Source organism: Protopterus annectens, chromosome 1.part1 (assembly GCF_019279795.1).
Source record: "Protopterus annectens isolate FY-2018-M chromosome 1.part1, PAN1.0, whole genome shotgun sequence".
NCBI lineage: Eukaryota > Metazoa > Chordata > Ceratodontiformes > Protopteridae > Protopterus > Protopterus annectens.
Genome location: NC_056726.1, coordinates 798,099,657 through 798,124,721, shown reverse-complemented (window position 1 = coordinate 798,124,721; position 25,065 = coordinate 798,099,657). Strand labels below are relative to the sequence as shown.

Here is a 25,065-nt window from a genome sequence, read left to right as displayed (position 1 = left end):
CAGGGTAGAGTTTTTAAAAAAATAAACGACCCAAATATGTCAAAACACCAAAGTACCAAACACACGAACAGTGATTGTTTTCCCAGGGGAAAAAATCGCTGCTCCGTTAAAAAAAACAAACAAAAAAAAACAACCCCCCCCAAAACAAACACAAAATAAAGCAGGGGCTTCACCCCCACACACCTCTACTTAAATATACCAACTCTGAGATTGCACCACAGTGGAGGAAATGGCAAGGTCACGAAAACGACCAAGTGATTTTTTTTCCCTGGGAAAAAAATCACTGTTCCATGTTTTCGGGATTTCACCACTTCAAATAAAAAGGGTTGATTAAATATTGTTCGCTATTTTAAGTGTTTGCTGATTTAATACGAGCCCAGCCTATATTGCATATCTTAAGAGAAAGACAAAAAGCTGTAATTTCTTTCAGACTATTACTATAAAGCTTTTGCAGACCCACTAACATCATTTTGTGTCATACCACAATAAGCTGTGTGTTTTAACACACTTAACACGTTGCCTGTAAAAGGTGTTGAAAGCAGAACTACAACCAAACAGGAAAAGTAGTACAACAGATTAGCAGTAACATAAAATAACAATAAAACTATCTTGTTTTTGATAGATGTTTACTCTAATTACCATTAACCTGTACTGCCAGATGTATAAACAACATCAAAGAACCACTCTCATTGGGTGCATATGTATAAACAGTCATATACATAGATACATTTCAGGTTTTACACACTGTCACTTCTGTCAGCTTTGAAAGTGAATCATGTGCACAGGATCACTCTTGTTCTAAAAACCTAAACAGTAAATACAATTAGCTGAAAATTAAAACTGAACTCAAACAGAATTTCAGCAACAGAAGAAAGTAAAATAGCTTCAAAATAGAAATACTCTTGTCAGTAGCTCTTTAAATACTTTGTCTGACATTGTGTCACCTCAGAGATGGATACCACGTATATTTTCCATAGAAATGCAAGGGATATGCACAAGATACCCTCTGCATTACCATCTGTGATTCTCAAATAATTAATGGGGTGGGGGATTGTAGTGGTACAGTCCAGCTAATAAAAGGAATGCACTCGGAAGTTGGACTTCTGCAAAATTACTTAGTTTACCTTTCCCTGCTATCACTGACTTGCTTGTCACAGCATGTACTGTGATGTTGAAATTCATTGGCAACAATTGTGTCCCAGGACCAGTTCTGTAGCAGGGGTGGAACTAGTTTTTATTTTTCAGTTTATATTTCAAACATTATTACTCTGGATGGGAGGTCATAGATCTCTGGTGTCCCAACGTTCTTCATAGTTTTAGTCCATACTCCTCAAATGTCTCTGGTTTAACCTCTCCATCCTTTGTGAAATTTTTGATTTTCTGGTAAACCACTGAGGGAATAGTTAACCTTCACAGCCATAATATTATAAGTGGCATCCGATAGGAATTTATGGTAGGTCCCTTCTTATTTTCAATTCCTATGAAAGAGACATAGAATCTCCACGGCGATGCTTAACTGGCATTTTTTTCAGATGACTTCATTTTCCTCATTCTAGTTATGAATACCATCACCAATAGGGAAAGTAAAGAGTGATGGGGAAAGTAGTTGTGGCTATATTCATCATATACAGAGCTTAAGTCCTGGGGGTTTGCTTAAAATGGTTGAGTGTATCCAAACACTGGTGGACATAGGTGACTAAGAGATGAAATGAGAGGGTTGTATAGTTAGGTAACTGCACACATTGTGTAACAAGTGAAAGAGGCGTCTCTGAATAAGAAGTGCTTAGGTTCCTTTGTGAATACATTAAAGGATAATTATGCTTTAAGAGAGGTTAGAAGGATTACCAAACTTGTGCTCCTAGGCTGGAGAAGTTTTGGTCTAAACAGTGCAACTTTAATTTGGGTTTTTGGTAGAAGGTTATGCTGGGAAGGGATCTATGGTTGTAGTCTGAGATGCATGTTAATAAATGGCCGGGAAAGACTGGAGGTTAATACGTTTGAAGAGCGATGAGACCAGCATATTACTCTAAAACTGCAGGCATGAACAATGGTGAATGCTTTGGAATTTCAATAAGTTATGGCTCCTGGCTACAGACTGCTTCTGTTATAAAATATCATGAAGTCCTGACTGATAAGGAAACAGAATCTGAATAATGCACAGTGGACATGGTGGTCAAGACAAAGTGTCAGCAGTTGGGCTTGCTCAAAGTGGCCAGCACATTTCTATACCAAAACGTATTTCCAAGGCAATCCTGGTATTGAATCAGGTGCAACAACTAACTGCAAAGCTACAAGGCATCCATCACAGAGGTCTGCTTCTGGTCTTGGGAGAAAGGGAACATCACTGCACTTTCTTGTATCTTAACTACAAAAGAATATCTAGAATTCCAGTAAACAAAATATTAACAATGACAGATGAAAACACCAAGTCAAAATGGCACAGGGCTGAGCTGATGATCTACCGTTATCCTTCAAAGTGCAGTTAAAGCCCTTCATACAATCTGACAGAAGTTTGAGAAATGAATTACAAACAAGTAATGGGTGAAATATTCTGAAAATATTGACTCTGCCACATATATGTACTCAAAATATTCTGTGCATCTTTTGGCTAGATGGGTTTTTCAGTGCTTGATATAAACTGTTGAGGGAAAAATCTATGTCATAATTGCTATGTTTAAAAATGCAATGCCCTAAGGATAAGAAATAATGAAAGATTCGGTCAGCATTCATCTACATGATTATTATTGCTAGTTGAAATTATGCTGGTACTGTAACATACATCTATACACATGTACAATCAATGGAACATTGAAATATAAAACCAGTTATACAAAAACTACAATCTGATATAGCACAGTCTCTCCCTAGATTTATACTAGGGTATTATCTAAATGTAAATGATCAGCAGAATCTTGCTGAGTATTTTTAGCACTTTTTCTAATATAACTTCTATATGGAAATAAGATACACTTTAGCATTAACTATCCAAACAGGATAAAAGAGAGACAGTGGAAGAAATCTGGTTGTGAAGTCAAATGAAAATTCTACGTGACTTCTTACCCATAAATGTCCAAGACGCCAATAAAAGAGTGCTGCTTCAAGGTTGTATGCAGTGCCTTATTGATGTGCTCCACAATCCAGTTGAAGAGCTGTGCATAAATTAATTTTGCCAAAGCATTTCTGGCATTCAACGCTTGCTGCTTAGACATTGACTTCACGTACGTTTCAGACGTTGTTATAAGTTTTCGATGGCAGAGCCAGTGAGCCATCTGATCATGTTCCACTCCCAAAAGTTCACAAAAGTAATTCAGATGCTCATCTTCTCTCTATGGCAAAGCAAAACATATAAAAAACTGGCACAACTGAAACACTAAGATGTAAACACAAATACAGTCATTACTTACACTTGTGTTGGCATTTCTTTAAAGGAGTCAAAATTTTGTTGACATATATCATGCTGGTAATGCAGATTCTGCCTTAATTTCACTCTGAGGACAAATACTGAATTTTTAAAATTGTAGTACTTATATGAACCCTAAAATGTACAATGCAATGCTATCCTGAACTAACACCACAACTATCAGCACACTGAGAAAGGGTTCACAGTACCTGGTTAGGTCGATGGTAACACAAAAGTCTAACAGGTAATGCAGAGGATTAAGGCTATGGGATGTTAACAAGTGACTTCCTGTAGTTCAGAGTCTGTTTACCTCAGCCTCTATTTGCCTAATGTCTGACTCTGAACAAGTCAATTAGCCAGACTGCTATGAGGCAGTTGAGGAACTGGACTAGTTTTCCTGTCTGCATGCTAACTATGAGTGAACCTAAAATAGATTTATCTAGTTATTTAGATGTAAGGTAGCCTGCTAGGTGAGGAAGAACTCAGCAGATGAAGCCATTACCCAGTTTCAGAGTGAATACATAAGAAGTCTGCTACAGGCTCACTTTCAATTTAAAGGAAGAAGGTAGCTGTGTGCAAAAAGGACTCATTATGTAACAGTGTCAACAGTGCCCCCTAAGCAGAGGTTATGCACATGTGAGCATGCAAGGACACTCTCCTGCACTGTCTAGCTGCATTAAATATTTAACTTAATTCATTTATTTATTTATCGGATAAACAAGTAATCAAAAAACACATCTGCAACTAAGCCTCATATACAAAGCCTTTATTCAGACTAAGGACTTTCATCTAATTTATAGATGAGACTTCATCTAAATGTAAATTAACTGGTTAAGTCCGCACTATTTATGCAAAAAAGGTGACGTAATCACAAGCACCATAACATCGCATGATACTGTTACAATAATATTTCCATTTGTCCTATCACCAAATACTTGAAACAATAGTTGTTTCAAAACTATTTAAGTCATTGCAAATGAAGCATACAAAATTTGTAGTATGAAAAATAACTAAAAATTGTAAAAATGTTCATAAAAAGTTAAAAATGTACCTGACTCTCACTACAAACTGAAAACCAGTAACTGATGCAGTTATTACAAGTTTGCTGATCAGACTCTTAGCATATAGGAGATGGACACATAGTCATTAACCCAAGGTTTGATAGTGTCATTTAAGTTCTCTCTATTCTAGCTGGGTTTCGATGCTCCTTCTTTCCCACTCCCATTCACTTTGCCAATTATGAAAAACAAACATTTCTGAAAATCTCTGCAGATTACTGAATGTTTAAATAGTGCATTGCCCAAATTCATATTTTAATGCCATAATAATGTTCACTGATCCTATTATACAAACTTCTTACCATTTTATCAACACTTTGTCTCACAATTAAAAGGCTCAGGACACCCAGATGATCTACTGTACACACTTGCTAAAATATTGAGACCGTCAGAAATGTATTTATGGTACTTGTTCATTTTGAGCATTTGTTTTATATTTCCCCCTTTCTTGTAACCAACCATGGGTTTCACTTAAAGCCTCCTCTTATGAAGTGTGTGAATAATAAACTCCAGATCTTAGTTATAAGTGACCTAATCATGTATGTGTTAGTGGAATAGAGCACAACCATTGCTTGGGAACTGATGACATTTGACTAAAGACCAGTAATTAAATGGTTTGACAAGTAAACTGCTTGTTGCCTACAATGGGGCAAAATCTCGTTTTTCTACCTTCTAATATCTGTCTTGTGATATTGTCTAATAAGTCCTTGGGCTATTTTTCCTGTCCAAGAACATCTGCATCAAGTACTCAAATTTTGATAAAAATGTTGTTTTAAATAATGTGGACAGTTGGACCATAGTCCCTTTACTATGCATGTTCTGGTGATGGGGGCTGCAGCTCCAATACAGATGTTTTCGAAATGCTAATTTCCTATAGGTTTAACTCATTAACACCAATGTGGTGTCACACCTCTGGCAGCCTGCACACCTTACATTCCAGTGCACTTTCAGAAAAAAAAATAAACTTAAAAAGCATAAGGTAAGCAAATGTAAATATTTTGTGGACAATGAAAGCTATAAAAACTGTACAAATAGCAATTTTATCAGTAAGACATATTATTTACAGTGAAAACACCAACGAGGAACCTTGTTCTGCAGAAACTACGCACAACAGTTGCTAAGAGTCTAACACTTCATACTTTAAAATAATTGTACATAATTTCAAATAAGCAGGCTCAACCAATAAGTATAAAACCCATAGAAAACAGTTTGTTCTATGGGATACAACTAAAATAAGGATAAATAATAAATAGTAAATAAGTGTGGATAGTGAAGGCAACCTACAATATATCCACACAAGCCAGCAAAATGAACCGGCTGGATTTAAAAGAGAAAAGGGGTGTGTGTACACATGTGTATTCTATCCCTAAACTACGTATATTATTTTAATGTTTGTGTTTATATTATTATTTTAGTATGTAAATGTCTGCCTTAAAAAACTAACTAAGGGAATGGCTTAACCCTATAGGTGTACAGGTTTTTCTCCCAATGGGATCTGGCCTGAGATTATCTAAGGTAGCTTCTCAATTTTAGAACCGGGGCGATGTTACAATTACTATTAAGGCCAGGATGGTTAAATGCGTCCAAGCGCAACTGCCACTCCAGCTCCCTGTTCTCCAAAATTAAGGAAAAGGGTCCACCCCTTAATTTTACAGGTACGTGGTCTATGGCCATAAATTTGAAGCTGTGGCCTGGGTTTAGGACTATATGCTTAGCTAAGGCATTATCGTCTCTGTTATTCCTAATCGCATATAGGACATTCTATCGTCTGTCAGTTTTCCCAATATAGAACCCCGACAACAGTTGCACATAGCAATATAGATGATAGATCTGCTCTCACAATTTAGGGGTAACCTGATAGCATACTTAGTGTCCCTTACTTGGAAAGTCTCGCCAACACAGATGTTATTACAAAACTTACAAAATCCACATCTAGTCATTCCTTTCCTTTTATGAAAAGTCCCTCCGTGCACATCTCTGTGTAAGAGTTCCTTGAGGTTATTAGACCTACTAAATATGAATCTAGGTTCCGTCCCTAGTTTTTCAGCTAGGAAACCGTTGGAAGAAATAAGGTACCAGTTTTTTCTAATGATGTCTAGAATACCTTGAGTGTTCATACTATAAGTGGTAACGAAACTCAACGAGAAATCGCACTTGGGTCTTGGAAGTGCCCTTATGGTGCTCACCTCATTCCCGTCAGGGCTCGTGTCCTGCCCTGAGCTAGCACCAGAGCCATTGAGTGCTGAGTTTTGCTGGAAAAGTAAGGGTTTGTAAAAACCCTTAATCCTTTTGAACGTGACTTCCTCAATGAGTTCTACCAGCAATTCATCAGGGTACCCCCTGTTGGTAAACATTTCCTTAAGAAGAGTACATTCCTTAGTGAAGTCCACTAAAGTACTGCACATTCTTCCTGCCCTCACCAGCTGTCCCTTCACAATGGACCTTTTTTGTTTGTATGGGTGGAAGCTGGTGAAGTGCAGGAAAGAATTGCAGTACGTGGGTTTCCTGTACACAGTTGATGTCAGAACCTTGTTTGTGGTATCTTTCACTAGTTTAACATCAAGATAATCTATCTCCTCAACTGAAAACTTAAATGTAAATTTCAAAAATTCAGTTGAAGAGTTAATAGATTCCACAAACTCTGTTGCTTGTGCTTCCGAGCCCCTGAACAACAAGAACATGTCGTCCAGGAACCGGGTATAGAATGTAACAAGCTCACTATTTCCAAGAACCCTATTCAAGATGTTTGCCTCCCAATAGCCCATCACATAGTTTGCTACCCCCGCACCGCAAGGGGAGCCCATCGCCACTCCACGTTTCTGCAAAAAGAAATCACCATTAAAGGTGAAATAGTTGCTAGTCAACACAATTTCCAGCAACTCAGTGGCCAAGTCAACCTCGAGTTTAGAGGCACCAAAGCTGTTCAACATAATACCAATCCACTCCACCGCCTCCAAATGTGGAATGGAGGTATATAGGTCTATGACGTCAATGGTCAACAAGTTGTTATTGTCATGATACGGTACACGGTTGATGTTGTCAAGGAACGTCCATGAATCCTTACATATACTGGGAATTCCTTTAATGTACTTATCCAGTATCTGGGTGATAAGTTTTGAACATGGGTAAGTTATGGACGACCTCCCGTCAATCAGTGCCCTCATAGGGGGGTCACTGATGCTCTTATGGATTTTAGGGATACCAAACATGACGGGTATCTTTGAACAAGTTATGTCGATGTAATTATACATATTCATGTCAATTTTACCCGTCAAAAAAAGGTCCCTAAAATAACCCCTAATTCTCTGAATGCTGCCATTGACTTCATTCTTTGAGGATGCTGTATAGGCGTCACTTTCTAATAATAATGACATCTTCTCATTATATGTTGTGTTATGAAATATGACAAGCCCCCCACCTTTATCGGGTTTTAATACCCGTACAGGTAAGCGACTAACCTCCTCTAGGAGTACCATCTGTTCTTTAGTAACATTGTATTGTTTAATCCTAGATCTATTATTAGTATTGTGGGCTAGGAATCTAAAATCCATTTCACAGTTGTTTTCAAACAACTGTAAAGTGGAATGCAAAGGGGGATTGAACACACTGGCTAACTTTAAATTATTAATCGTGGTACCTTCTTCAATTGGATTATCACCATCAGATAGTTGGTTGAACATGAGTTGGAGGTTCATCTTCCTCACAAAACATTTAAGTTCTATGATTTCTTTGGCAATGTTACCATTCCTACTTGGAACGAAAGAATTGCCAAATGCCAATAGTTCAACCAACTGGTTGTCAAGAGTGATGTCAGAAAAGTTATAGATCCTGAAATCACCATTATTATTTGTAAGAATGGTGGGATAGTTTGTTTCCAACACTTGGTCCGGGAAAACCGTGTTGTCTAAACAACCACGGAGAGGAGTACCACTATCTGTCCCCTCATCACTCAGATCTACCTCTAACTCTTTCTCTTGTTCCCGTAAGGCCTCCTGTCGCGTTGGCCTAAAAAATTACTGTTATTGTAGCCTGTGTTCTGTTTTTGTCCCTAGCAATCCCCTTAATTCTGTTACTCCTCCTGGGTTCTGGATTATTGTCACTTACAGTGCCTTCAAAAACATCCTCCTCTATTATGTCTTCCAGCCTAGTGTCATTCTCTTCTATTTGTGTTGTTGAATTAACCCTACCTGTGCCTGTACGTGTAGCACCAATTCCCTTTAGATTAGGGTAGGCAGACTTTTTCAGGTATGCCTCCCTATCCCTAACTAGTTTCCTATTTTTGTTACCTTTTAATTTTATTAAAAGTGTGTCTATACTAGACAAAATTCTCCCATAGTCAAATCTGTATCTACTAAAATCAAGATGAGCTTTAACATCTTTGTCCAAGTCATTTATGTCATTCAGTAAAATGTCAATATGTATTGCATAATACTTAACAATAAGGTCAAGCAATTCACTACCTTGCTTTTGAAACAATGTTTCTAAATCAACTAAAAAGTCCGAGTCGGTAATAAGGCCTGACGGCATAAAGTTGTTTCGTAGTCCCTTCGGTACCAGCTTTTCAGCAATACACTGTTTAAAATATGCCGACTCCAACTGCAACTTTTTAAGTTTTAGCAGTTTGGAGTCAAACAGCTTGAGTTTATCAGTTAAACATATGTTCCCATTAGGTAAGTCAGTACCAGTAGACGTACCTTCTTGCCCAAACATAAAGCCGGTAGTGTCCAGTAACCAACCGCCAAGGTTGGGTAACCCGTCAACCCTACCAGTGGTTCTGTTTGCGGTAGTGTCCTGGTCTGTCCGTTGGTCACCGTTAGACCGAGCATTCAAAACTGCTCCTGCATAGGACGCTGAGCGGCCGGCCTCGTCCTCATTAAAGGAAACGCTGCCCACACGGAGAATCTTGTTGTTCTGACTATTGCCTAAATTAGTATAAGAAGCCTCCAAAGGACGCCGTTCCGGTTGTGCAGCTGGAATCCAATCATTGTCACTGCCCTGGCTCAGCCCCGTCAACCCGGCACCTTCCGGGTGCCTTTCTTTAAATGCTTGAAATGTAACTTGCATATCATCCATCCGTGAGTTAATTTGGTCGAGTCTGCTCGATAAGCCAGCTATTAAAACTGTTAAGTCCATTTCGTCTCCATTATTACCACTTGCCATAACGCTGTGCCAGTAACTGCTAAACCAACAGGTGTCCTCAAAAACAAACAAGCGCAAACAACACCAGAATAACGAAACCAAGAAAACACCAACGAGGAACCTTGTTCTGCAGAAACTACGCACAACAGTTGCTAAGAGTCTAACACTTCATACTTTAAAATAATTGTACATAATTTCAAATAAGCAGGCTCAACCAATAAGTATAAAACCCATAGAAAACAGTTTGTTCTATGGGATACAACTAAAATAAGGATAAATAATAAATAGTAAATAAGTGTGGATAGTGAAGGCAACCTACAATATATCCACACAAGCCAGCAAAATGAACCGGCTGGATTTAAAAGAGAAAAGGGGTGTGTGTACACATGTGTATTCTATCCCTAAACTACGTGTATTATTTTAATGTTTGTGTTTATATTATTATTTTAGTATGTAAATGTCTGCCTTAAAAAACTAACTAAGGGAATGGCTTAACCCTATAGGTGTACAGGTTTTTCTCCCAATGGGATCTGGCCTGAGATTATCTAAGGAGGTTCTCGATTTAATCTAAAGGGAATTGGTGCTACACGTACAGGCACAGGTAGGGTTAATTCAACAACACAAATAGAAGAGAATGACACTAGGCTGGAAGACATAATAGAGGAGGATGTTTTTGAAGGCACTGTAAGTGACAATAATCCAGAACCCAGGAGGAGTAACAGAATTAAGGGGATTGCTAGGGACAAAGGGGGACTTGGCAATTCCCAGAGTGGTTTTAGCAACAACAGTAAATCGAACAAACAGAACACAGGCTACAATAACAGTAATTTTTTAGGCCAACGCGACAGGAGGCCTTATGGGAACAAGAGAAAGAGTTAGAGGTAGATCTGAGTGATGAGGGGACAGATAGTGGTACTCCTCTCCGTGGTTGTTTAGACAACACGGTTTTCCCGGACCAAGTGTTGGAAACAAACTATCCCACCATTCTTACAAATAATAATGGTGATTTCAGGATCTATAACTTTTCTGACATCACTCTTGACAACCAGTTGGTTGAACTATTGGCATTTGGCAATTCTTTCGTTCCAAGTAGGAATGGTAACATTGCCAAAGAAATCATAGAACTTAAATGTTTTGTGAGGAAGATGAACCTCCAACTCATGTTCAACCAACTATCTGATGGTGATAATCCAATTGAAGAAGGTACCACGATTAATAATTTAAAGTTAGCCAGTGTGTTCAATCCCCCTTTGCATTCCACTTTACAGTTGTTTGAAAACAACTGTGAAATGGATTTTAGATTCCTAGCCCACAATACTAATAATAGATCTAGGATTAAACAATACAATGTTACTAAAGAACAGATGGTACTCCTAGAGGAGGGTATTAAAACCCGATAAAGGTGGGGGGCTTGTCATATTTCATAACACAACATATAATGAGAAGATGTCATTATTATTAGAAAGTGACGCCTATACAGCATCCTCAAAGAATGAAGTCAATGGCAGCATTCAGAGAATTAGGGGTTATTTTAGGGACCTTTTTTTGACGGGTAAAATTGACATGAATATGTATAATTACATCGACATAACTTGTTCAAAGATACCCGTCATGTTTGGTATCCCTAAAATCCATAAGAGCATCAGTGACCCCCCCATGAGGGCATTGATTGACGGGAGGTCGTCCATAACTTACCCATGTTCAAAACTTATCACCCAGATACTGGATAAGTATATTAAAGGAATTCCCAGTATATGTAGGGATTCATGGACGTTCCTTGACAACATCAACCGTGTACCGTACCATGACAATAACAACTTGTTGACCATTGACGTCATAGACCTATATACCTCCATTCCACATTTGGAGGCGGTGGAGTGGATTGGTATTATGTTGAACAGCTTTGGTGCCTCTAAACTTGAGGTTGACTTGGCCACTGAGTTGCTGGAAATTGTGTTGACTAGCAACTATTTCACCTTTAACGGTGATTTCTTTTTGCAGAAACGTGGAGTGGCGATGGGCTCGGGGTAGCAAACTATGTGATGGGCTATTGGGAGGCAAACATCTTGAATAGGGTTCTTGGAAATAGTGAGCTTGTTACATTCTATACCCGGTTCCTGGACGACATGTTCTTGTTGTTCAGGGGCTCGGAAGCACAAGCAACAGAGTTTGTGGAATCTATTAACTCTTCAACTGAATTTTTGAAATTTACATTTAAGTTTTCAGTTGAGGAGATAGATTATCTTGATGTTAAACTAGTGAAAGATACCACAAACAAGGTTCTGACATCAACTGTGTGTGGGAAAGAATCCACGCACTGTAATTTTTTCCTGCACTTCACCAGCTTCCACCCATACAAACAAAAAAGGTCCATTGTGAAGGGACAGCTGGTGAGGGCAGGAAGAATGTGCAGTACTTTAGTGGACTTCACTAAGGAATGTACTCTTCTTAAGGAAATGTTTACCAACAGGGGGTACCCTGATGAATTGCTGGTAGAACTCATTGAGGAAGTCACGTTCAAAAGGATTAAGGGTTTTTACAAACCCCCAGCAAAACCCAGCACTCAATGGCTCTGGTGCTAGCTCAGGGCAGGACACGAGCCGACGGAATGAGGTGAGCATAAATTTCCAACCATCCAAGCAACATTTCGTTGTTTTTCGTACCATAAATTACACCCAAGACCAAAGCATGATTTCGGTTGAGTTTCGTTACCACTTATAGTATGAACACTCAAGGTATTCTAGACATCATTAGAAAAAACTGGTACCTTATTTCTTCCAACGGTTTCCTAGCTGAAAAACTAGGGACGGAACCTAGATTCATATTTAGTAGGTCTAATAACCTCAAGGAACTCTTACACAGAGATGTGCACGGAGGGACTTTTCATAAAAGGAAAGGAATGACTAGATGTGGATTTTGTAAGTTTTGTAATAACATCTGTGTTGGCGAGACTTTCCAAGTAAGGGACACTAAGTATGCTATCAGGTTACCCCTAAATTGTGAGAGCAGATCTATCATCTATATTGCTATGTGCAACTGTTGTCGGGGGTTCTATATTGGGAAAACTGACAGACGGTTATGGATTAGGAATAACAGAGACGATAATGCCTTAGCTAAGCATATAGTCCTAAACCCAGGCCACAGCTTCAAATTTATGGCCATAGACCACGTACCTGTAAAATTAAGGGGTGGACCCTTTTCCTTAATTTTGGAGAACAGGGAGCTGGAGTGGCAGTTGCGCTTGGACGCATTTAACCATCCTGGCCTTAATAGTAATTGTAACATCGCCCCGGTTCTAAAATTGAGAAGCTACCTTAGATAATCTCAGGCCAGATCCCATTGGGAGAAAAACCTGTACACCTATAGGGTTAAGCCATTCCCTTAGTTAGTTTTTTAAGGCAGACATTTACATACTAAAATAATAATATAAACACAAACATTAAAATAATATACGTAGTTTAGGGATAGAATACACATGTGTACACACACCCCTTTTCTCTTTTAAATCCAGCCGGTTCATTTTGCTGGCTTGTGTGGATATATTGTAGGTTGCCTTCACTATCCACACTTATTTACTATTTATTATTTATCCTTATTTTAGTTGTATCCCATAGAACAAACTGTTTTCTATGGGTTTTATACTTATTGGTTGAGCCTGCTTATTTGAAATTATGTACAATTATTTTAAAGTATGAAGTGTTAGACTCTTAGCAACTGTTGTGCGTAGTTTCTGCAGAACAAGGTTCCTCGTTGGTGTTTTCTTGGTTTCGTTATTCTGGTGTTGTTTGATATTATTTACAGTGATTATAGCTGGTGCATTTTTAGCGTTTTCCATAAATACTTTAATATATTACAATGCACACAAATCACAACTTCCACAAATTTCTATATATTGAAAACTAATAACAGCAAAGAATAGGCCAACAATACTTGAAAACTAATGCTGTAGAAAAAACAAAGTACAAAATGAAGAAAAAATGGGAAGGTTACCATGACCATAAAACTTTTATTAGGTAGGATAAGCGCTTTTGTGGTATTTAAACAGAAATCTTAACCAGTCACAATACCAATTTTATAAAAAAATGACCTACATAGAAACTTTAGACCTTAAGTCGATACTAAGATTACAAGCTGAGAGTTATCCAGGTAGTAATGTGAATGTTTCTTTAAAGCCTACCCTGAAAAAAAGAAAATTGAACTCTTAATGTGATAGGTCATTGTTTATTGAATTGGTATTGTGATTGGTTAACAATTCTGTTTAAATGTGACTGTCTCCTTTGCTTTTCTAAACTGGATCTGATGAAGCCTTATGTTAACACGAAAGCGCTTATCCTAATAAAAGTTTTATGGTCATGGTAACCTTGCTGTTTTTTCTTCATTTTGTTCTTTGGTTTTTCTCCAGCATTGGTTTTCAAGTGTTGTTGGACTGTTCTTTGCTGTTATTGGCTTGTTTATCTGGTTCAATACACTACATGGCTGAAGGGGTACCAGTAGAATTAGACTACAATCCTTTTTCCACCCAGTTACAACAAAGGTGAATAAATGTAACTAGATCTTTGAGTAATCCTATATTAGAAGCATTGCTTGAGAAGACCAATGATGCCAACCAGGCTGATGTGGAGTCAAGAAGTCTGAATGACTTCGGAGAGAAGTTAAGAACTTTAGAAAGTTATCTTTACAAGCTTAAGAGGCTGCAGTGGCAGCGAATCCATATGGAAGCCTGTTTAAAGTTTCAGATTGTTCCTAGGAGGATGCGTGTTTTATACATGCCGAATTATGGTAATTCTCATTCCCAACTTCTAAAGAAATGGCAACAATTAAATCTGGACTTAAGCTTCCAGTACATTCACCTGATAATAGATTACTTTAAGCCAGAACAGCATGAACTGTTATGGAAAGTTGATGAACAATTGAATGGAATGATGTCTCACTTTGAAAGTAAGCAATATCTGCACATGCTAGAGACACTTTTTGCTAATGTGACATCTCATGAAGTGAAATTACAACAGACTAAACTAAGAAAGTTACAAAGGGATTATAAAGATTTTAGCAGTGGGAATGTGTTCATATGGCCCAAACAATCTGTTGAAGTAATGCCGAAACCAGATATGCTGAAATCTGACACCCCCCCCCTTCTGAATTGACTTCAGTGTTACCAGCTGAATCCAGCACTATTGTGAGCATTATTGAGCTCATCTCCAAACCACTTAACTCCATGGAAAGCAGTAGCGATATTCTAACACCCCCTTTGAATCAGGACGGTTTGAACTATGAGAAAACAGGGGCTAGACCGCAAAATCTACTTACTCCTTTGGTTTTTCCACTTCCAGTAAAGATGAAGCAAAGAACACCGGTCTGCTCAGCCAGCAGTTGGCAGTAGAAAAGGAAACTCTCAGTAGAGGGCCAGCAAGTGAACAGGAAAGCTCGCAGATGAGCAATCTTGTTGCTAATCTTTCCAAGTACCATCTGAATGCGTGCAAAACAGCAGTTCTTAATAGGGACTTAACATTTATTCCTGAGGCCTCCTCCAATATCAACAATGTGCTTTTGGATTTACATATGTTCGCCAGGACTCTTAACACTTAAATTAATGTTTGGAGATAAACAGTCGGAACAAGTTCTCTTCAAGAAAACCAGCTTGTTTAATCCAAAATTACCACTGCATGTTAGCAACTTTGTCAAGTTATGTGAAAAGGATATTATTAATGCTTTACAAGCTCCACATAAAAAAAAACTTTCTACAACTTAAGTAGGAATGAATGGGAAGCTTTAAAATTACTGATGCACAACCCAGACATCTGCATTGTTCCTGCAGATAAGGGTGGTACTTTGACTGTGATGAATGCTAGTGACTATGCTGATTCTATGCACAAGCTTTTGAGTGATGACAAAACTTATGTTGATATAAATTTTAGATCCATTAATAGTTTAATTAAACATGTACATGATACACTGTATGACCTGCATATGAGCAGAGCAATTGATGAACAGCTTTATTATTTTCTGTATGTTGAGAAACCTATAGTACCAGTCATGAAGGGGCTTCCCAAGATAGATAAAGATCCTCCACATCCATCTTTGCTCCCTATTGTATCTGGCACTGAGTGGGTGACACAGCCCCTTTCTATTTTTTTTTTTTTTGTTGAACAAACGTTGAAATGTATCTTACTGTCATTAAGTTCAGTGTTAAAAGACACTAACCAGTTTTTAATGGATCTTTACCAGTCCACTGTTAATGTTACTGAAGCTTCTAGCTGGCTTTTTGTCACACTTGATGTTAAGAATCTTTTCACCATTATTCAAAATGAACATAGTGTAAAGGCTATGAGAGAGATTTTGAGTAGTAAAAGTAGATACAAGAATGGTGTTATTATACTTATATGTACTTTATTGGATTTAATTTTGGAAAATAATGCTTTATGTTTAGAAAAGATATTTATCTTCAAAAATGGGGGGTTGCCATGGGCACCCTCTGTGTCAACTCGTATGATAATCTTGTAATGTATCACTGGGAAGAGAATTATGTTTTTAATAATGTCTGCTATTCTACTTCCATAAAGTTTTATCAATGCTTTGTGGACGACATCTTTTCTCTATGGGCTGATGAAGAATCTGATTTATTATGCTTTATAGAGTTTTTAAATAGTACTACTCAGTTTTTAAGTTTTACTTCAACTTTTTCTAATTCTAGTATTGATTTCCTTGATATGAAATTATACAAAGATATTTCTGGTATATAGAAAGGCTTGTTGGAAAAACAGTCTTTTAAGATCTAATAGCATGCAACCTAGGTTTCTATTTTCTAATGTTTTGAAGGGTCAGTTTACAAGGATATCCAGGTTGTGTACCAAGGATGATGACTGCCCAATGAATATAGGGCTACTTACCCAACAGTCCCTGGAAAGAGGATATGAGAATAAACAAATTGATGACATTTCTGAGTAAATCATGTCAAGTAGGAATGGTATGGCCAAACCTTTTTATTCAGATGGCCAAAGATAGGTGAAAAAGGGGACAATCGCTAGGCCTAAGATTTTTTACTAAGTTTACTAATGATGTCGACCTAACTTGTGACAGCATCACCAAGAACTGGCAGCTATTAACTGCTGATTCCAAAACGTTGGGTACTGTAGGTAGCAAACCTAGGTTTGGTTTTAACAATTCTGGTAATTTAAAACAGTTACTATGTAGCTCTAAAAAACAGGTACTTAATAGTATTACACATAAAACAGACACTTTTCCTTGCAATAGATGCAAGGCTTGTTCAGATATTGCAAAATCACAGATTTTTGAACATCCTGCCTTGGCACATATAGTTAGAGCTAGGTTTTATGCTGAGTGTCAGACAACACAGCTTGCATATTTAGCTACATGTGATGCCTGTTTATGTTTTTGTGTAGGGAAGACTGTCAATAAATTAAAGGACCAAGTTTTAAAACATTTATATGATATTAGAGTTCATGATGTTAGGAATGCTTTGGCCAAACATGCTGAAGAGAATCCAGGGCATACATTCTCCTTTAGAGTTCTACAGTGTGTTACATCAAACCCTAGGGGTGGTGACTTAAACAGCTACATAGAAACTTTACAGCTTAAGTGGATTCTAAAATTACAATATGAGAGTTATCCAGGTATTAATGTGAACGTTTCTTTAAAGCCTGTCCTGAAAGGGAGAAAACTGAACTCTTAATGTAATAGGTCATTGTTTATTGAATTGGTATTGTGACTGGTTAACATTTCTGTTTAAATGTGACTGTCTCCTTTGGTTTTCTAAACGGGATCTGATGAAGCGTTATGTTAACTCGAAAGCGCTTATCCTACCTAATAAAACTTTTATGGTCGTGGTAACCTTGCTGTTTTTTCCTCATATTATATATTGAAAACTGTACAACCTAGCCATATATTGTCAGAGAATTTTTGTTAAACAGGCATAAGTTTTCACGTGCCAACAAAAATTCCTCTGTAAGTACATGCTTCCTGAAATATTTACAGAAATATGAAAATATATGCTTAACTGAATAATTAACAAAACAAACAATACTGGATACCTCTGAAGATGTAAAAATTACAGTGCAAATATCAAAGACATTTTCCTTCAGCAACGTCTAGGGTTTCACTTAATGTCCTGCAACAGTTTGTAAGTCGCTCAGTTTTTGAAGTATTAAGTATATAAGAGAATATTGCTTATTTTCATAACTACTAGAAAACAACTAGAAATATTTTCAGTATAGTGTGATATAAACCAGCACTGACACTGAATTGCCCTGTCTCCCACATTGGTGTTTCACATCATAAACTTCAATAAGATGTAGATCTCTTGGTTATGAAAATATAAACATACATTTGAAAATATGAATAATAAGTGGCAAAGATTAATTTCCCCACTGCCGGACATTCCAAGCCTAACAATTTTAGTGTCATTTTGTTAATAATTCCTTGTCCTTTCTAATACTGCCTATTATTAGCTGGTAAGTCACTGAGTTAAAGAAGCCAGACCCAGAAAACATTATAAGGCAGTATGGGTGTGAACTGTAAGTACATAAAAACTCATTTTAAGCTTCAGTGAGTTAAAACACTTTTTGACAGAGTCTTTGGAAATTGCAATGTCCAAGTAATCCATTTTGTCATAAATATAGCTTGCTCCAGGCAGACATCATTGTCTATGAGTGCTTTTTTGGGGATTTAAGAGCTTATTGTAGTTACAGGTAAAAGTGGAGAGTTGGATTCAGGATGTAGATGTAGAAATTCACCCTGGGTATGGTCCCCATGTCTATGATAGACAGAGGCAGACAGTAATGTCCAAACTAACATACCCCTCCCACATAACCTCTAGAAACTTCCTAACATACCTCCTCCTAGCAAATGCCTATGACATACAGGGACACAACTGGATTGGACTGCAAGCTAAGCTTATAAAGGCCCTGGTGTTCATTAGCCTAATATACACCTATCTAGGATGTAGTAATCATTTGTTGGATACAGAGTGTGAGTTAGACAGGGGTGGAGTTTTGGTGGGGTTATTTGAGCAAGTTCTCTCAGTGCATGGAGAACATTCCTGGTGTGGGACAGCATCCACTAGATCAACTGATGTAGTAGTTTAGTACCACTCTGTACCTTCTCTTCCTCGTGCAGTGGTAGAATACAAATAGACAATAGAGAGAGAAAAATAGGGATTAGTGTACAGATGCTAAGTGCTACTGGCAGTTTTGGGTAGCTTTCAGGTGAGGTTACGTTCACTTTCCCTTTCCCTCTTCTCACTGTTCGCAAATGGAAAATAAAAATGAAAAAAAAAAACAAAGTATTGAAAGGGCAAGGAATTGGTGGAGAATTCAGGGGTTTATGAGTGTTACAGACCTGATTTCATGATGAGATGTGGTTAACTCCTCTCTTTTGCTTTGCTATGGGAGATCATGGAGGCTTTCTGGGCTGTACATAGCATAAGAGGCAGCCTAGACCTGTGAGGCAGATAGTTGCTCGTGATGGCAGTGGTGTGCATAAGGGCACATAACATGGCATGCATGCGAGTCACCAGCCACAAGGTACACCTGGCAATGAAGAAGGAGAGGGAGTAGTAGGGGACCTAGGGCACCAGCATCACTGCAATCCTCATGACATCATCAAAGAAACATGGCTTAAACCACATATTAAAGATAATTCCATCACCACACCTGGGTATAACATTCTCAGGGTAGACCGGCTACATAGGTTCACAGGTTGGTACTAGGCTATACAAGCCTATCCATAACAATTCCCAGGATATTTCTTCCCACAATATTTACTTCTCTGGACCCATGTCTGGCAGGGTGACTGACATGATCCCCGGGGTGAATTTCCTAACTCCCATCCAATCATCAAGGTTCCTTTTGAAGAAGGTCAAGGATGCGCTCTGCTTGACATGTATGGGCAGTCTATTCCAGAGTATGGGGAGTCTGAGTCAGGAATATATCCCTCCAGCATGTTTTGTTCATTGTGATGACAAGGTTTAGATACCTGGAGCGTGTGGTTCTGAGGGATTGGGATTTCTTTAAGTGGAGCATGTCCAACAGCTCAGGGTTTGACATGGCCTTGTATGTTAAACAGAGATCGCCTCTGAGTAGACGATATGCCACAGAGTATAGCTGGAGTTTTTTAGACAGTCAGCATACTGCATCTGCATTAGGCCTGTGATTCTTTTAGTGAGGTATTTCTGTGGCCTTTCCAGCTGTTGCAGATGTCTTGTGAGGTACATACCAAATGGGGCATTATACTCTGTAATGGGTCTAATGAGGGATGAGTACAGTGGGACAATGACCTCTTTTTTTCTGGATGTAAAGCCCTTAGTGATGAGGTGTGCCACATAGAAGGATTTCCTGACTGTTGTGGCGATGTGGTTATCGAAAGTGAGACCAGTGTCCACCTGTGTCCCTAAGTCTCTCATCACACTTTTGATGTTATGTGGTAATTCATGGGTACATGTTTTTTTCCAAAGGGGATAACTATACATTTCTTGGCATTAAGCTTGAGCCTATAGCTCTGGCACCAGGTATCTGTTTCTGTAAGGCCCTTTTGTAGAATATCCACATCATTTGGAGATTCAATAATAGCTCCCAGTTTGCAGTCATCTGCGAACTTTGTTAGCCAGAGTCCCTTAGTGTTGGCCTGTACTTCAGAGAAGTAGATGCCAAACAAGAGTGGTCCCAGGACTGAACCCTGAGGTACTCCACTTGTCACTTGTCTGGAGCTGGATTTGGAGTCAGCTACTATTACAGTCTGGGTTCTGTCAGTAAGCCAGTTGGCAACCCATTGAGTGATGTAGGGATTTACGCCCAGCTTAGTAAGTTTATCTATGATTCCAGAGTGGGGGATGGTGTCGAAGGCCTTGGCGAGGTCCAGATAGGCTGTGTGGACCACCTTACCCTTGTCCACAGCTCTGGAGACTGATTCGAAGAAGTCAAACAGGTTCAGGAGACAAGATCGGCCCTTCACAAACCCAAACTAGGTGGGGTCCAGTCTTTGAAGGTTGCCAATGTCTTTGTTTATAAGTTCCATGATAATGTGTTCCATGCCCTTGCAGATCAGGCTCGTCAGACTGATGGGATGGTAGTTCCTGGGATCCAAAGTGGATCCCCCCTTGTGGAGTGGGATAACTGTAGCTGTGTGCCACTCAGTGGGCACAAAGCCTGAGCTGAGGCATAAAAGAGGTGGAGGCTTAACTCTACTTCACAGAACCAACCTAGAACTCCAACTCCTCCAAAAAGATTCCCCCAACTTCAACAATGCAGAAACTCTATTTGCAAAGCTCTCCCTTAACCAACATAAGCACCTAAACCTCCTGGGTATCTATATACCCCCAGGTGACAACCTAACCACTCTAGAACCCATACTTCACTGGTCCTCATAATCCCTCCCTCAAGAAACTATTGTGCTAGGTGATGTAAACATTGACTGGAACTCCATCCATTCTCCCACCCCCACCCACCACACTATATAACTTCACCAAACTTACAGATACTCCCACATGCATTGATAAGGCCACAAAAACAGAATATATACTTGATTGGATCCTCACAAATCAACCAATGTGGCACCCTACCAAACTCTCTGAGCGACCACTTTTAACCTTGGGCAAAAACTTAAAATAATTAACTCTCCCTCCCTTCTACAAACCCGCTCTAACAAAACTTTTCCTAGCGACCACTTCATAAGAGCCTTGCAATATTACAACTGGTCTCCGATCAAAACCCTTTCATTAGACAAAGCAGTTGATTACTTCAACTCCACATTCCTAAATATCCTCAACCAACTAGCTCCCTTACAAACTATCAGGATATGTAGCAACCCCACCCATTGGCTCCAGAAAACCACAAAAACCCTACTTAGAGCCAGGGATAAAGCCTGGAAAACCTGGTGCCACACCAGATCACCCGCAGCTAGGCAAACTTTTCACGAGCTCCGGAACAAAGCAAAAAAGCAGGTTAAGCTTGATAAACAAAATTACTGTATCACTCAACAAAACAAATACAGTACCAAACCACAAAAATTCTGGGCAACAATAAATAACATCCTACAGCCCAGAAGAACCACCACTCCCACACCCAATATAACAGGTACAGACATGGACATAGCCTCCAGCTTTAATAACTATTTCACCTCCTCAGTACTCAAACTCTTAAACAACATCCCTTCCTGTAACACCCCAAAACCATCTCAGGCCCAAATCAATACCATAGCTTTCACACTTAAGTCTGTTCCTATCTCTACTATCCAAAAACTCCTGGCTAAACTCAAACCAACCACCCTTGCAGCCGATAACCTTCCTGCAGAATACCTCCAAATTGCATCCACAGCTATAGCCTATCCCATTTCACTTCTAATAAATAGATCCATCACTGAACACACCGTTCCACTTCTGTGGAAAATGTCATATATCATACCACTCCACAAAGGTGGCCCCTCCCTAGACCTTTCCAACTATCGACCAATTGCAATTCTCTCTCCCCTCTCTAAGATCCTAGAAAGATGTATTCATCACCAGTTCCTCTCCTATCTCCTCGCCAACAATCTTCTCTCCTCAACCCAACATGGATTTCGCCCATCACACAGCACCACCACTGCCCTACTCAAATTCACCAATACTATAAACTCCCACAGGAATCTAGGTAAATTTGTCTCAGCTACCATCCTAGATTTATCCAAGGCATTCAACACAGTCTCACATAATAAACTACTGTCTTGTCTCTCTGATCTCAACCTTAACAACCCCACCCTCCTCTGGTTTAACAGCTGTTTGGATAACTGCCAACAATCCGTCAAATGGCATAACTCTCTATTCCCTCCTACTCCCAACCTCCTTAGGATCCAGCAAGGATCAGTCCAAGGACCCCTTCTTTTTAATATCTTCACAAACCAGCTCCACTCATCTACCTCTAAAGCTGACATAGTCCAATATGCTGACAACACAACTCTCATATGCACTTCACCCACATCCAACTTCTCCAACAAAAAGCCCAAGAAGCCTTCTCTGAAATAGAGAACTGGCTTAACAACTCACAACTCATACTAAATCCCAAGAAAACACAACTAATGCTATTCCTCTTTACTAGAATGAGCAACCTTACCTTCTCTATACTCTCCAACAAAACCCCAATCACCCCGGTCACTGAGGCTAAACTCCTAGGAGTTACCATTGACCCACCAACTCAAATTCACAAAGCACATATCAACAACCATTACCAAAGTCCACAGAAAGCTAGGTTCCCTCTATCTAACCACCAAATCTCGAATTGCAATAGCCAGGACCCACGTCCTATTTACTCTACTTTATGCATCCCCAGTTCTAAATAATCTTTACAAAACTGACCTTAATAAACTTTCCATCTGTTACAACAAAATTGTTAGATTCATTACCAATGCCAAATCACAATACCACCACTGCCTTTCCTACAAGCCTTGCACTGGCTTGAATTTCTGAACCTATTAAGGTACCATCAACTCAGCCTAGCTCATCTAATTCTGTACTATCTCGAGAAAACCCCCAACCTGACTGGCATGCTGAACTTCTACAATTCAAATAGACAACTTCGATCCTTCAACAAAGCCTTAATCGAAACCATCACATGCAAAAACAACTCCGGGAAAATCACTATTTGCCCATGAAATAGCAAAAATATGGAACAACCTCTGACCTCAGACTACAAAACTCCACACCCTCCTTCGAAAGCCTACTTGAAACATACCTCTTCACCAACCATCTATGCAGCTGTAATTGACCCCAGAAGCCTCATCCACTTACTATTTCTCCACCCCATCTGTCCTGGACAACACAAACAACACCATCTAACTATACCTATCCATGTGTGAGCAATAACCTATATATGAGTGTGTGTGTGTGTGTGTGTGTGTGTGTGTGTGTGTGTGTGTGTGTGTGTGTGTGTGTATGCATGTGTGTGTGTGTGTGTGTGTGTGTGTGTGTGTATATATATATATATAACACTGCTGAAAATAACTGTGTATACTGCTGTATAGTATTGTTTGTTTTTTTTTGAATGTATATAGCATCTATTTTTTTTGTTCTGTTTCTTTTATCTCTTTTTCTTTTGGAGCTTTTCTCCTACCTTTTCTACTGACAGAAAATGGACATATATATATAAAGAGACTAACCCAGTCAAAAAAAATAAATAAAAAAAAAATAAATAAATAAAAACAACATATATAAATATGTGGATGAGTGGTGTGTGTGAACATGTGAGCCTAAGGCTTTACAGTCATGGCAGCCCTGGCAGCTCAACGCTGCTGGCATTGTAGGCGATGTGTTAGGGACAATTAAAATCAATATTGGTGAGCAGTTCAGGACGGGGTCTATATTACGTGATCATACAGTGAAAATCGAAAACAATACATACCGATTGACTCCTGAATCCGAGGAATGAATGCGAACAGTTCAATGGAATGAGACTACATGCAGACACAGACATTGGTGTTTTTATACTGAGTGCAATCGTAGTGCTGTTCTGGAGGTTGTGGGGGTTGTGGTTGGGGGTTGTGGGCTTTGCATTTATTTTGTTTTTTGTTTGTTTTTTTGTTTTGATGTTTTTTTTTTCTTACGACATTATCGACATATTTAGGTCATTGTCATATATCACTGTTTCAACATTTGTCCATATGTAATATAAATGCTGATAGGAGGGATGAAAAGGGAAGACTATGGGTTTAGAAGTTTAGAAGGTCTGTTTACAGGCAGCTATTAGGAAGAGTTGGAGAGAAATGTTGTTAAGTGTCTGGGCTGATGCTGATGTGCTTTGTTTAACCTGGTTTTCAAGCCCAAATCTCTTTCCCCTTTTTCTCTTTTCTCCCCGAGTGGTGTGTAACTACTGAACTGGTGATGGTTTGGTCCTGCAAAAAAAAAATAAAAAAAAAAAAAAAAGAGAGAGGGAGAGACAGAGAGGTATCACATAATTGTCTCAGGTTCTGAAGTGGAAGGGACTGTCATCCATGAGGGGGCTGGTGAGCTGTGGTTTTAGAAGCGAGCAGCCTGAGGGGGGAGGATATTCAGAGGTTGAGGAGAAGGGGACCAGATGAAGGAGTGGGGGCTACAGTACTTGGGAGTAGGCAGGTAGCTGTTAGTAATAATAATAATAATAATAATAATAATAATAATAATAATAATAATAATAATAAGACAGATAATAACACAACAAATGGCCTGGGTGGAATTTGTTGCTTTTATTAATTAAGAAAATTAAAAAGAGAGAGAACAAAAAGGTTTGAAAAGGGATATAACACATACTTTTAAATAAGTGTGGTGATGCATCATCAAGGGAGACAATTGAGAGGGCTGCCTTAGCACTGGTTGCTATGAGGCATTAGAGTTAAACATACATATTTTAGTTAGATATATAATGGAAATAGATGGTAGGGAGTAAGTTCCATGCTTGCCCAATTACTTAGATTTTGACAGGTAAAGTATAGTAAAGAAAATATATGTAATAG

General features: G+C 38.8%; 1 protein-coding gene across 2 annotated transcripts in view; it reads right to left on the bottom strand.

Moving 5' to 3' along the window:
• MYO5B (myosin VB) overlaps nt 1-25,065 on the bottom strand; it is a 3,346,216-nt gene that overhangs the window by 1,322,892 nt on the left and 1,998,259 nt on the right. For both annotated transcript variants that reach the window (XM_044078265.1, XM_044078275.1), the window contains exon 10: nt 3,061-3,326. In XM_044078265.1, the coding sequence (XP_043934200.1) occupies nt 3,061-3,326 (266 nt within the window). The remainder of the gene's footprint in view (nt 1-3,060; nt 3,327-25,065) is intronic.